General features: G+C 46.0%; 1 protein-coding gene across 1 annotated transcript in view; it reads right to left on the bottom strand.

Moving 5' to 3' along the window:
* Positions 1-3809: 3809 nt before the first annotated feature.
* elp4 (elongator acetyltransferase complex subunit 4) overlaps positions 3810-15822 on the bottom strand; it is a 51832-nt gene continuing 39819 nt past the window's right edge. The window contains exon 10 of the mRNA XM_079737410.1: positions 3810-4378. Coding sequence (XP_079593536.1) covers positions 4256-4378 — 123 coding nt within the window. The 3' untranslated portion in view covers positions 3810-4255. The remainder of the gene's footprint in view (positions 4379-15822) is intronic.

The raw sequence follows: 15822 nt of genomic DNA on the forward strand, positions 1-15822 counted from the left end.
TTGCAGCATTTTGTAAACGAGTTCTGTTCAATTACACTGGCTTGGCGTTGGTTGGACTGCACTGTGAAGCGGCGGTCCCTATTTATACCTGAAGACCATGGGAAGGGTTTTTTCTAGCATTGTCTGTCATGCTCTCTCTGAGTTCTGCATCTTTCATTTCTGTGTGTGTGTGTGTGTGTGTGTGTGTGTGTGTGCGTGCGTAGAACATTGACGCGTACACTGGGTCTATGTCTGAGCAATGCTACGTCTAGAGATAAAAAACACACGCTGTCTCTTGGATATTTCAATTCAATTTTATTTAAAATGGAGCTTTCTAAATGTATTTTGTGAAAACTATAAAACATTTTGTACAGTAAAAATTGTGTCTTAAAGAAAGCTTATTCGACTGGTTCCTGTGCTTCTCCGAGGTGTAAATCCTAACCACATTATGGTTGAATAGATTCCTAATTGATGCAAAAGCTAAGAAAACAAATCTTGTGCGTACAATGCCAGGACAAGACACCGCTGACACAAACAAACAAGACTTTGAATCCCCCACCAAAAGCCTTTATTTCTTTTCCAAAACAACAACAACCCTCTCTTGTTCTAGAGCCTAACCCATCTCCACACAGAGACCACACACGGCAACAACAAGCCACAATGGGAAAGGTCAACGCAATTCAGCATCCACAGCCCTTGTTTCAGTGGAGTTACGATGGCCCGAAAAGAGAAAGAGAAACCGAGCCAACCAGGAGGAGGAGTGGGAGGAGGGAGCAGAGCAAAGGGGGGGGGGGGGGGGGGAAGTAGAATAAAGTAGACAGTGGTGTATAGTGAGCCAGAGAAGTGATTGGGTTGTGGAGTGTTATTTTGCCTCACTTGCTGCCACAGCAGGGAGGGTCTATGTGTGTCTATATGAATTTGAGTGCATGTGTGAATGAGGGAGCGTGAGAGAATCAAGTGAGTGTGAGAGGGTGGTGTAACAGTGTTGATAAATATGTCTAGATTTGAACTGACCAATTGCCTGAGCCTTGCCGTACAAAAAAAGGTTAAATTGATTAATTCTGGATGGACATTACATTCGATATTTCAAACCCCCTCATCCACAAATCTTTCGCTTTGAAGGTTAATCAGAATTTTGAGAGGAAACTTTTTAGTGGTCTGAGCAAATTCTCTATTGATTTTACCCTGAATGGAGTTTTGAGGACACAGCGAAGAGAACAGGCAAAGCTATTCCCCAGAGAGAGTGAGAGAGAGAGAGAGAGAGAGAGAGGGAGAGAGAGAGAGAGAGAGAGAGAATTAATAATTACTGAGGGCAAGAGAGGGAGAGAGTGCAGAGTGAAGCAGAGATAGATTCAATATGAAGGAAAGACAGCAATTAGTGGCTGCAAATGACCTAAAGTTTCAGGAGATAATGGAAAGACATGCATCCAGTCTTAAATTATATCAAGGGGGACAAGTTCCAGCAAAAAGTAATTTCACATTTTTGTAACAAGTAGTGCATATTGCATAGTTTGGATATAATGCCTAAAATCCACAAATACACAGGAGCATATGGGGGAAACACAGTTTAGTTTTACATTCAGAGATATGATTAGAAAAATCTAACTGCAGTCACTCTCGTGGTTACACAGTGTGCAGGTGCAGGATTTTTTTTTTTAAATAATTGTTTATGGTCTAGCCTCCATTATTTCTCTGCATGTCAATTGCATTAACATATATATTTGACAGGTATGAAAAGGTAATTATGAAGTATGACATATTAATAACATATTACTGCTTAAATTTGTAATAATGGATGGAAAGAATCAGTTTAAAAAGAAAAGGGGCAATTAATCAGACCGACTCAACAGGAATAATAAAGAATGCCTTTTATTGTTTTAAATATGAACAATTCATTACATGACCTCATTCATTCCAAACAACGTCATTATCATAGTAGTGGGGTTTACGTCATACTCCGCCATATTGAGAGGACTCTCTTGAGTCCTCTCAATACGGCGGAGTATCACCATAATAATACCCATGATGCAAACTGATGTACAAGCCCTATTCACATGGAGAGTTTGCAGGGGACTAATACAAGGCAGCGGAAGGCCTGAAAAGGAGCAAAGATACATCAGCACATGGCTTTGAACCAAACACATTTCCCCAATGTAGTCGGCCGATTGACAGTTGAGAGACTAAAAATGGGACACATTCAGACCTTACACATTTTTTATTTGAACTTATCAACGATAAATGAGAGCACTGTGAAATACAGCATCATAACAAAAAACATAATATATCAGCAAAGGGTGGAGTAACCAATAACCACCGTTGCCTCTTGTTTATGCTTATTATTGACCCCACAGTTGAGCTAAACAGTCCTTGTTTTTCCTCTGAGGACAATGTCTTCCTGCCGTTGGCCTGTTTCTTCCACTTATTCATCAGCCCCCCCCCTGACCTTTCACTGCTCTCCCCCAACTTGTTTCCTTGCAGGAGATAATAAGCAAGGAGGGGGGAAGCCACAATCGGGCTTCTGAGTTGGAGGTGGAACCCTTGACCGCCATAGACTCCTGCTACACTCTTAAAGTTAAAACGTGTATTGCTGATCCATAGAATACAATGTACCCTGATTAGTCAAGGCCTTTGGTGACCAATACCCTCAATGAATGTACATTGTTCAGCATATTGAGTCAGGAGACCTTATGTTGCAGTGCTATGTTCTCCAGACCACTGTTCCACTGTTTATAACTGTTGTATCAAGACGCAGAAGTACACACAGTTAATTATTAATTATAATTAGCTTTACTTAATTGAATTCACATATTTAGTCATTGCTGATACAGCGCTTTTCCACAAAATTGTTTCCCTTAAAAAAATTAAACAGCGAGGGCAACAAGAACAAATGCTGAACTCGATCTGTTCCAAATGCATCTACCTTTTAGGTGTACCCTTAAGATTCTGGTTAATCATACGCTTTTTGTAGTCATCTGTAAAGGAGGACTGGCCTATGTTGTCTCCCTCTCTCAGCACACAGGAACACACACACGCACACACACACACTATATGCACACTAACGCCTAACCAAGCATAAAACTGTCAGACAACCCAACGTCCTGTGTCACGTGTGTGTCCTGCAGAAGATAACCAACGCTGCCACTTCATAACCGGCAGAACACATTCAAAGCAACACTAGCAGCCAAACTAAAGAAAGTACAAAAACACAACACTCGTTCCACGTGTCGTGGTTTTCCTGTTTTGTTTCCCTGTGTCACTGTTTGACCTAATTTGTTCTTTTCAGCTTGTCATGGTGCAGCAGCTCATCCAGTAAACATGTTTGATGAGGTGTGAAGCCTGCATCCCAAATCCAGCTCTCCTATATAACCCCTCTGTCTGCTCTCCTGCCTGGCTCTTCAGCCCGGTGGAGGTGCAACGTCATTCTCAGGTCACGGCCCGTGTTAAAGGGACAGATAGATACAAGCATCTCTGAAAACCAGTGTGACACAGCCCTCCTCATTATGAACATCTTTGCCAGGGACTGTCAATGATCCAATGATTGAATTGATCGAAAGTGACTATTGAAATAAATTAACAGGGAATGTCAGCAGTAAACCTGAAGGCATCTTTGTGAAAAAGGCCTTACCCCTTCATGCTCCTTAATGACATGCATCTTACTTCAGTCAGGAGCTTTGGCTAAACTAATCTAACGACAATGCCAAAATGACTAAACACTAAACAGAAATAGTAAACAGAAATTCGGGAGCCATTTCAAAAAAGACGAAAACAAAATCACTTATTACTAATACATATTTGTTTTATTAAACACAAGAATGGTAAACATTGTAGCATTTTGCGAGACTCTGGGGAGTTTGACACGGTTTAGCAGAGCGCCATTGACACACGACCACCGCCGTAGAAGGAGCAAAACAAACGTCAATTACCCACGCCAGTAAGCCCACACAAATAGCCCTCCTCAGTCTTCACATCAGGCAACGCTGAATGCAGAGATGTCCCCCTAACCACCTGTGATGTATTGTACGCTGAGCAGCGGCGGAACGTCACCGCCGTTTACATTTATCCTGTGCTAAAGCCGGGGCGCACGTTGAAGGTCGGGAAGCGACTGGCGGGGTTATTACCGCTGACAGCGTGTGGGTGAGGAAACAACCTGGTCCGGGCAACAAAGAGGACATCACTCCCCTGTCCCGGCTTTCCAGGCCCCCTCGGTGAGGGTGATGGTTTTTGTGTGTTTCTGTGTGTGTGTGCGTGTGTGTGTGTGTGTGTGCGGGGCGCGTTTCTAGAAGTCCAGGTGTTTGTTGCCGGAAGAACCACACGATGTGCCCGTGGCTGCCGCCCCTGCCAGCTCAACCCTGCTCACCCGGCTCACGGTCTCTGACAGGTCGGGAGGCAGATGTAGCCTCTGGAGTGAGGGGGAGAGGACGGGGGGGGGGGTAGAGGTAGGTGAAAGAGGGGTAAGGTGGATGAGAACAACACAACAACAGAATGAATATCAAACAAACGAAAAGACATCCGATGGTACGACCGCGACGATGACGGACGTATCAGGACAGACGGCCGTCCCCGGGTTTTGTTCCCTCACAGTGAGCCATGTTGAGTAGCAAATTGGATTAGATGCTTCAGTTCTCTCCCCACACTGGCAGCGCGGGGGGAACCTGCCAACATGCCACTAAATGGGGAAAGCCCATTGGGAACGGGACGGTGTTGTTTTGTGTTGGTTTTGTGGAGGTGTCTATTGGGCGTGTGAACATCTATTTATGGCGGAAACTGTGTGGCAATAAGGAGGGGTGGCAAATGATGTGTGCTGTATCAGACCAGCATTCCTGTACTCACACACATTGGGTCAATGTAAGGAGGGATGGAGGGTGCAAAGACTTAATGTGTGCAATCTACATGTGTGTCTGTTTAACACCGCCGAGCGTGCACATAAATCTGTTGTGGGAGTTGCATTACACACAAGGGTTTGTAACGCCGATCATTGTGGCTAGGCTAATGCAGAGCGGGGAGCATTCGGGACAAAGCAACAAAGTTCCTGCAGCAAAGCTTATCTTGGGAGCGGCCCTGTGCCAACTCGCAGCACAAAGACGCGAGGAGGTTAATGAGGGCCACTCACGTAAAGCCCCCCAACGCTAACACGCTAAACTCTACAGAGCTTAAGAGGGCCGACGCCGCTCTCGAGGAGCTGCCAATGGCACTCCACAAACAAAGTCCCGGAGGGCGACGTTTAAAGTGCGAGAAGTGAAGTATCTCCAGAGTCGAGTGTGCGAGACGGACAATGGCCGCCGCCACACGTTTTTTTCCCAGCGGCGGAGGCCGGGGCCCGACGGATGGAGGGGAAAATACCAGAGCAACATGAGCGTCTCTGCGAGTGCTCTGGAAGTAAAACCCTGTAATTTTCCCCCTGAAAGAATCTGCTGTGACATCTGAGACCTGATGGTCCAAAAAGCTCCATTCCATTCCCCCCGCCCCGACTCCCTGCCCCCTCAGTCGTCCTCATCCCGGCTAACTCCCCCCCCCTAACCGCTGGGCTTCAGGCCTTTCCACTCCCCGAAGATACTTATCTGCTTCCTAATGACTAAGTGTCGGGCTCCCAGGGTTTAACAGCTTCGTTATCAGCAAACAATACACGTGTAATGGACTATCTGTATATGTAGATATACGCGTATGTGCCACAACGGAGAGCTGTGTTCAAATATCGCAATGACAGATACACGTGTGTAGGTGAGACAAGTGTGTGTGTGGCTGTGAAGAACATGTCTGTTGAGGGGGGGGGAAGGTTCGTGGTTCGACTCTGCCCCACGGCCAGAAGGGTGAAGGGTGACAAAGCTCCCAAATGAGCACTGAGCTCTTGAAACCTGTCCTTGGGGCCGGCCCGTGGTCCGGCTTTGCCTGAGAGGGCAAAGCCTGACCACCGCCACCACAACAGATAACGGAGTAGAACATCCTCCCCGACTTAAAGACCGGGGCGCCTGACAGATACAGAGGGTGTTTGAAGTGGGGAGAATTTGTGTCGCCGACAAGTCTTTAAAGGATTGAAAAGCTGCAGAAGCGCGATAGATCTAGCTCATTGTATATTTGACTTCAGTCCTATTTGAAGTGGGATATGTCTAACTCTCCAGTGAGGTTTTAATTATCATAGTACTATCTGTACTCTTTGATCTGCGTTATGTTTTCCTTTACTATTACTAGAACTATTACTGGCATACATCTTCTCTCTTTAACTAACATTTAAACCATTTGTAGTATTATTTCAATTGGGGATGTACCTCCAGATTAACTATACTGAGTACCATTTCACCCTGGCAACGTCTCTTAAGTCAGTCCCGTCAGATATGGAAACGTATGTTCCACAGTGGTGCACTGCTGCGGCCGGGGGCGTGTCATATACCCCCAGCGGTCCGCTCCTGCCTGTCCACCACGTTTCTCTTTGTGAGATTGTGTGTGTGCGTGTGTGAGTGTGCGTGTCAGGAGTGCGCTTGTCAGGCGAGCAGAGGAAACAAGAGGAAAGGGCTGTCATGCTGCCCCACAGATTATCTTGGGGGCAGGTGAAGCCCTTAGACGTCGTTAAGGCCCTATAATTTAATGTGGGATGGTAAGGTGAGGTGACAAAAGCCATGGGGTTGAGAGGGCTGGGGGGTGGTGGCAGGGCTGATCACCTCAACACAAGAGCACTGACAACTGATACATAATATGCGGTTGTCTGGATAGGCGTCGTGGTCGTACGAAGACAGCACAATTTTAATAGCGAGACACCATCAAACGCTTTGACGGCCGTGCTTTTCCTGTTTTCTATCATTTTTTTCTTTTTAAGTTACCGCTCTTTAAATAACTTCCCCTCTTTAACACACATGAACAAACAGCGATACAAAAAAATTGTCTAATATCCAAGAAAAACTCCAAGGGAAGTGGCCTTGAGGAGAAACCTTGCAGAAGCTCCGTCGTCCCTGCCAAACCTCACCTGGGTAACCTTTCGTGTCTCGGGCTCACTCGAGTGTGATTGAGAAAGAAAAACAATGCATTGATCAAGCCCGGACTCCGTTCTGCTAAGTGCAGTGCAGCGGAAACGTGGCAGCGGCGAGAGAGAGAGAGAGAAGGGGAAGGGAGGAAAAATCAATCACATATACATCGTCCTCAGTGGGTGAGTAAAAAAAAAAAGAAAAAAGAGAGAGACATCACACCGTTGTCTAGCTGTCACGCACCCACAGACCTGGCTCGCCCGTGTGTTTGGCTGTGCGCTCGGGGGAGCCCACTGAGCATGTGCGGAGCGAAGGTCAAACCAATCCAGAAGTGCGGCTACGATAACCTTTTGAGTTCTGGGGCAGAGCAGAACAATCGATAGCTACATCAAAGTTAGGGAGGGGGGCAGACAATACTGATCGATCATTTTGACATGCAGAGGGAAAAGCAGGGCCCACTAACATTGACAACAGCCATCCCTGGACGGTCATGAAATAGTTGATTTTGCAGCCTTTCAGAAACGTTATCTAACTCCAATAAATAATGAATGGGACTAAAACATGAATTCAAATAAAACCAAATAGAACCAAATAGATGCTTTACAATTTATACAAATGCAAAACAAACTAATGTTTAAAACCATGCTTACGTGCATACCCAACTATGTTGCACACATTATCCTCATTGCATGTAGACATTCACCTCCTAGTCAGTAACTGCGGGGCCAATGCTGCAGACCTATGGCTGAGCCAGAGCACGGACACATATTGACACTGTAGTTCAGAGTCTGGGGCACACACCAGACTGCTGAGTCCTCCCCACGACCTGAGCGCCCCGTGATGTAAACAAGGACATCCGGTAAACCCTCGGAGGCATGGTGGGGTGTATTATGAGTGTGTAAAGTCTTTTCCTCTGCTGCCTGGCAACCTTGAGGGGGTTGGGGGAGGGGGATGCAGAGACAGAGGAACTAAATAGGAAGAGAGGGGATGGGGGCAGGGCAGAGAGATTGGTGGTAAAAAAAAAAAAAAGGAAAAGGCTGTGGGCTCTGGCACATGGGGGGTGGGGGGTTGGGTTGTGTGAATACGTTTTGGCCGCTAGTGCTAGTGTGTGTGAGAGGTATGTCCGAATACTTACGGAGAGATACACTAGGGTATATGGGAGATAAAGTGTGTGTTTGGCTGTGTTGGAAGTGTCCGTCAAGCCAAAGGTTTGCCTTGAGCAGGGCTTCACGGCCAGGGGGGCTGAGGTCATGCTGATGAGGGGGCGAAGGGTGAAAGCCCCCAAATGAGCACTGACCACTTGAAACCAGTCCTTGGGGCCAGTCCTTGGGGCCAGCCCATGGACCGGCTTTGCCTGAGAGGGCTGCAAAGATCGCCCCGCCCCCCAAACACTCCATCCTACTATAGATAACTAAGTAGTAAAACTTCCCACCTGACTTAATGAACAGGGAGCCCGGGAGATACAGAGATGTTTGATGTGGGGGGGGAAATTGTGTCACTAACAAGTCTGTAAAGGTACGGCAGGATGGGTGTACCGTCCACTCAGTGGCCAATGGGAAGCCTGCAAGAGAGGCGTGGCGGGCAACAGATTGGAGCATTTTGACCGCCCTGTTAAAACTTTACGTAAGAACATAATTTTCATGATCCAAATAGCCCAGCTAGAGCTTAGGGCCAAGCCTGCTTACACAAAGCAGCCCCATCAAAGGAATTCCACTGGTGGTAACGGCTTGCTAATGACTGGAGTATTAAGTGCTAATTTAACGAGTCATTTCTTCCATAGAGTTTTAGCCACACTTTCAAAAGGCCCGTGTCACTGTACGGCTTACAACTGGGAGAAACCCAACACCCCGGGTTGGGAACACATGACGTTTGGATTGGCCGTTTCAATCAGATTACCTCATGTCAGAACGCACTCTGGGAAGTGACACAGTGTTTACCATAAACACCTACTTAACGCCATCATTGTTAATTTATTCCAGCCCATAAGAACCATTAAGTCGCTGTAACGCGAGACCACAGAAACAGAGCGCGGTATTAGCATGCCGTAATCCTTGCGCAGGGAGTCACACGGCATTCTACATGCTGTACAGTAAACACACATGCATGGGTGGGCATTCTAAACACTTATTACTCTACCATTAGGATTAATCACAGTACGGCTGGGATATCTGAGAAAGGCGTCTGCGACCCACTGACGGAAGTTACCACTTTCCATCTCCCAGAGTTGACGGGGCACGGTGCAGCCAGTGTGAAGTAATCGGCGTCCAGGATAGGTCTATTGTCCATTTCCATTTCCACCGAAGGTCCATGGGGTCAATATTGCAATTTTTCCATTTTTTTTAATGGATATAAATCTGCCAGATTCGGTGCACTATGCAGAGGCCAACAGCGAGACAAATCTCCTCCACAACACCGTAATCCCTCACACCTATAAAGTTTCCACACCCTGTTTGGGAAATCATATTCTTGCACCCGATTGCAACCAGTATTTACCAACCAACATAATGTGATGTTCTTTTCTATTCCAGAACAAACACATATCACACTGGGCTTGCTGGCAATCTCAGAAAACACTTCCGTCCAAGCAAGTGAGAGAAAATGGCAGCAACGGCCGAGCGTAAATCCCATCACTTTGGTAATTCTAGCCCACCTGCGCCTAACAAAGGTGGCCGAGAAGCCCGGCCTTCCTCTTCTTTTGTGATCACAAAGGGAGTGCAACATGATCCCAGGCTTTACCCCGAGACTAACCTGCTGACTAGGGGAGCTTTGGTCCTGCTGGTCCTGGGAATTCTTCAATAATAATGATAATCTTTTCTTAGGTTCTCTCTCTCTCTCTTTCTTTTCTTATACCGACAACGTTTTTCTCTTTGTGTGCGTTCGTTAAAAGATCACCACAGGAATTCTATCTTCTTCGTTTCCCCATGAACCTTGTGCTGTGTGCGATCTGGCTCGGTTTGCTCTGGTTGTGTTGAGTTGATACAGGAACCGAAGCTGGTTCTATTGGGTCGTACAGAAGAAGTCAAGTCTAGATGGAAGTGCATACTTTATTAAAAAAAAAGAGAAAAAGAAAGAAAGAGATGGGTGAATGAGAGAGAGAACAAAAAAACACCAAACAAAGAAAAATAAGGTAAAAGTTAAGGAGGAGAATCTAGAGCTGGTCTCGTGTTTCCCTGCGGGCTAATTGAGTGATGGTCACCTGCCTGCCTCGTCACCTGCTGTCTGACCCGGGATAATCCTGGAGGCTGGCGCACCAACCGGTCAGGTGGGGCAGGGGTGGGGCAGCAGACGCATACAAACACGGGCTCCACGGCTCAGCCCGCCGCACCGCTAATGGCGTCTGACAGCGCGCCGGAAGACGGGCGGGTAAAGATGAGTAAGCACTCTGAGCGTGATTAGTTTCCCACCAAAGTTACCAGAACGGTAAGGGGGGGGAACTCATAACTCTACTGAGTTTACAAAATCCAACAGGGGGCTGTGAGCAAGTCCGAACAGGGACTTGATAAAGCACGCAATATTCCGGTCTGTATTTAATACGGACTGGAATGTCTGTTTTCCTTCTGCTCCTCTTAAGACGGATCGCTACTCACTTACCCTTTACGCTCCATAGGATCACGTCAAATAGCAATGGATAGCATCTGTCACGTTACTGGCTATGACAAGCAGAAGAATCAGTGAGCCCCCTTTCTGTGTTTTAAGCAGCAAAAAAAAAAGGGCTGAAGTGTTACAGTACTGTAAACACAACAACCGCAACAACAACAACAACTTGCTTGTTATCACGTTCCCCGTCGTCTTGGTCTGAAGCCCTCCTCTGGGGGCCTCTCGTGTCAAGAGCCCTGGCGAGGAGGACCGCATGGGGGCCCTTTGTCTCCCTTTCTGTTCTGTTTTGTTTCGCCTTCTTGGAGAGAGCCATGCGGGTTGCTTTTGGACTGTGGGCATTGCAGGGGTGAGAGGGTGAAGGGGTTGGGGGGGGGGGAGGGCATTCTGCTGACCCCGGTGGGGGGTCGGCAGGGTGAGTTGGTGTTATGGACCCTGGGCACACAGCCGGGGAGCGGTGGTGCCCCCGGAGCGACATGGCGGCCCAGGGAGAGAGGGAGAGAGGGGGTAGAGGGCAAAGAGTACAAACATGTGTAAGTGCTGCCTTCACTACCAATAGTCCTGTAGCAAAGAGCGGAGCGGCATGGGTTATGACAGCATATCTGGGGGACCTCTGGTGCCCTCCATCCCTCTCTTGACACACACACACACATTTTACCCCTCAAACGATGACTGTGATAGGGTAGTTGCCGGGTTAAAACAGCCCTGACACCCTGTTGTAAGAGAATATCTGCAAGTGCAATCCAGGCGCCTACTACCTAAAAGCAAGTGCTGTGTTTGATGCATGTGCATGAACAGCTTTTGTATCATCTTAAAACGGACAAACCAGCTTGATTTGCATAGGGCCATGTCTTACTGCACACTCAACAATGGATCATTGCAGATTTAGTTCTGGGTCATAAAAACGGTGACCTGTAAACATTTACGGCGTGGATCAAATATATACACAGTATAACGTTATGGAAGGGGATGGCATGAGTTAGAAACTGTGTGGAATTCCTTTGACAATACAAGGCAGTGAGTTCCAGAGCCACACACAGCATCCCCCTGCATGAATAAAAGGCTAAGGCATTAGCAAGATATTTTAACATGCATTATTCATGCTTTTCTCCGTTGCACTTACGGTGGAAAATGCAATGCGCGCACCCACATTCACATTCACAGACAGACACATAAACACTTTTGTATGCGTGTGTCATAAAGCCGGGTTTGCAACACCACACAAAACGCACACAAAAGCTAACCGTGCCACAGAACTTGGCCTTCCCCCGGAGCAACCCCCTGTTCTCCTGCAGAAACCCACCATTGGACTCGCCTCTCTCTCCCATCCCATTCGGATGGGTTTCACTGTGTTCACAGCCGTAACATTCGGCAAAGGGAAAGGTCGTCTGGAGGTTACTGTGTCAACCAGGGTAAGAGGGGTGACCCCATGCGAAGGGGAGGGCAGGCAGTTCGTCTTTCACTCATAGCAGTGGCAGGTTATTGTGCAACAGGCTAGCCGGGGAGACGGAAAACCTGTTTTCCTCAAAGAAGCGGGCTGAAAGTGAAATAGAACAAGTGACTTTACTACTACCCTTTTGAAGGGTTACCATTATCATAGCGTGAGGCCGGTGTCGTGGCTGGCATTGCTAAAGTTGAACAACTCTGAATGATTTAACTGTGGTATTACATTCGAAAAATAATCTTTGTTCGGTTTATTTATTGTCACCACCAAGCAAATCGAGGGAAGCCAAAGTAGAAGCTGGTAAAAAGTAAGATCACATTTGGTGAAGGTGCGCAAGTGCATCAACTGCCAGGTCGATTTGTACTGTCAGTACAAAATCATGTAAGGCATGTATAAGCAGGCAGCGTGGAGCAAACAGCCAGAAAACCTGCCTTAAGTGGCATCCATTTTTTGTTCTGTCCTACTGCTAGAATTGAAGTTATATGCACTTAAGTGATTCTTGCCCCTTTTTGGGGTTCATCTACATCGTTGAATGCACTTGCTACAAGTCGCCTTGGACAAAAGCTTGTGCCTAATAAAGGTAATGCAACGAAGAATAGATCAATTTTAAAGGAGATGAAGGCAAGTGAGTTTGGGGCCATTCGCAATAAGAATGAGGTGGCAGTTGTTAATAAAGTAATAACTTCGTTTTTTTGGTGTGTTTATTGTTTTGGAGGGCATTTGTAGAACAGGACCCCTTTAAAAACTGGTGCATGTATTGTTACTTTAACCAGTATATGCAAAGTTATGTTGAATACCTCTAGGTGGATATGATTAATATTTTATGGATTGGGTATGTTTAACTTTTCTTAAGAGTTTAGGGATTTTTCAAGGTATAGTTTGAATATATAAACATTGGTGTGGATATATATAAATCCATCATAAAATCATCGAATGAATGACTCTTAGCTGTATCTTCGTTGTTAAGTTGAAGGTTGATTGTGTGTGCGTGTGTGTCTGCGTCCATGTCAGTTTGACTGCCCAGATGTAGAAAGAGGAAGGAGGGAGGCGTGGGGGTGGTTGGGGGATGGTGGTATAATCCATCACCAGTTGATAGTCCTCACAAAAAAACACAACTCTTTTTTTGCTGAGAGGACAGCCCTTGTGCAGACAAAGACCACCATACTGGGGACTTCATAGGCCCCAGCTGAAAAGGTGTTGCCCAGAGTAACCCCATTCACACTAACAGGCATGCCGGCTCAAGCTAGTCATTACTGCTGACTTGGACCAGCCGGGCCACACATAGACCAGCCTAGACCTTCTAAGACCATTCACTTTACATCAGCCCACGGGCAAATAGCTCCGTCACAAGAGAGCATCTACCATAGTCAACGTTCTGTTTGACTGCATGCGCCTAAATGTGCACATCTTTTTTAAGGACCAGTTTCTGAGTTAGTTTTCCCCGTTTCAACCCGAGGTGAAATGAGTGCAGGAATAAATAAACAAAAGACAACACATTCCAATCGAAAGACTCTGCATCAACCCCCCCTGTAGTCATCATAACACCTTTCATTCACTGTTTTATTGTGCATCCACTTGGCATAATAGGTAATCCAAGAAATGATGAGCAGCAAAAATAAACTTTTTAATTGCAAAACATCCCATTTCGGACTTTGTCCATGTGATGATCTAAAAGTCACAAGCAACATGGCAACCTCTGGTTTCAAGGTGCTGAGAACAGTTTCTCACTTACGCCTCCGTTCTCTGTGGCCAGATGTATTATGGCAAAATCTGCAACATAGGACAAAGACGATTCACAGCTTTCCAATGTTTGTGGCAATATTAAAGAGCAGAGAAGTTAAATGGCAACCACATTATATAAGTTATTAATTATACAATTATGAAATACAATCTGTCCAGCTTTTTCACCCAATTGTTTTTGTCATAATCAAGTGGCAGCCCATATCTTTATAATAAAGTAAGCCAGCTGGAAGCTTTCAGTGGGAACACTGGTTGGACTGTGTTGGGAGTGGGAATGCTAGGGGCTGACATTCTGTGCTCCACTAACCTACTAAACTCTCAGAAGGGTGGGATATAAGACACCTAGCCTGTCATCTGCACCGGCTCCACTCTGGATTAAACTCCAAGATACACAGCTTGCTATTATATTAAAGGGGGTTACTTGAACAATAAACAAGGGGACAAATACGGTGTTGAAAATCGTGATAAATGCAGGTTTTTACTAAAGGATATAGAGTCTACCTTCTCCCCGTCCTAGTCACCCCCATACCAAAATACACATACACACTCACCACAGAGACATACACACAAACACACACCTTCTCCTGCACCCCGCCCCCACCCTGCTGCCCCACTTCCCTGTGGGCAGGTGGGGTGTGTAAATTTAGCTCCAGCTTGGTGAGGTGCATCCTGGGTAGGCAGTGGGCAAAACCACCTTTAGGGTATCCGAGATGTCACAGAGAATGAGACGTCACCTTAACTGCCCTGTCAAAAGATTCACCACCTTCCACACACACACACACACACACACACACACACACACACACACACACACACACACACACACCCTTCCATAACCCCTAGCTCTTAGAAGCACCAGGAACCATGGACTTTGGTGTTTTCTTTATTTAGCCTGAAACACGTCAGCCACTGTCTCACCTACAGCACTGTGTGAGTGCTAATTGTAAAGCATTACTATTGCCATTAAAACACTGATCTGGGGGCCTGAGGTGAAGGCAGTGAAAAAAAAAGAGAGAGAGAGAGACTGTTTGAAATATGGTCCATGGGCTGCATGCTGTTTGTCCTCTGCAAAGACGCCTACTGTATGATTGGAACTGCATCAATGCTTTGTGGGTTTTTTTTCCCCTACTGACTAAATTAAAAAGTAATTAATATTTATACTAATAAAAGGCAATTAAAAACCTAATTGCTGTGAATTCACATATACCAAAAATAATTATTGGAGAGGCTGGTTTCAACTTTTTGGATAAAGATGCATCTTTAACACAATAGCTCATCAATCATCAATCAATCATTTTGTAAGAATATCGTTGTTTGTGAATATGAATTAATCTGAAAGCAATCAACCTATTTTCTGATTAGCCACAAAAAATGCCACTAAAACCTTCATAGAGGGTCAGTTGTTAATGCCACACAAAGTTATTTGGCATAGTTTATATGCGATAAAATAGGAAGAGATATTTTACCAGACAGTGGATAAAAAATACCGAAAACAATATGGACTAATGAGTCTGTATTGTTAAGTTGGAAACTATATAGTTGTTGAGTTACCATTGGTTAAAAATACGATTTTTTCAGACCATAGTGATCCAGAGAAGAAACCTAAAAATGGCAGCTGCAGTTGAAATGTTGCAAATAGGAATATAAACTTATAGCACTGCCAGTTAGCCGATGGAAGCTCTTCATCATAACCTTTCCTACAACTTTTTATCCTTTCAAGACTCAAGTGAGGAGTCCGGTTCATGAATGCTTAAAATCCTCACTAACACCCAGCCTGCCTTCACATTGTCAAGAGGAACACACAACGGAACACAAAGAAACAAGTGACCAACGCAGATGTGAATGCACAAAACCAAAAAGAAGAACAAAATTGCGAAGAGACGTTGCCTAAATGCGACTCTCCGCTTCTTCTCCCTCCCTCTCTCTCTCTCTCTCTCTCTCTCTCTCTCTCTCTCTCTCTCTCTCTATCTCTCTGTGATGCCGGCGTCGGGCATTTTGCTGGGAATCGGGCAGCCTGCCAGATTGGGGCCAAGTCAGAGTTGTCAGGGGATTACAGTGCTGCCTTGCTCACCGCAGGGGGTACGGAGGGGGCCTCAATTACCCCGGAGCGGC

The sequence above is a fragment of the Pollachius pollachius genome (genome assembly GCF_949987615.1).
Source record: "Pollachius pollachius genome assembly, chromosome: 5".
NCBI lineage: Eukaryota > Metazoa > Chordata > Actinopteri > Gadiformes > Gadidae > Pollachius > Pollachius pollachius.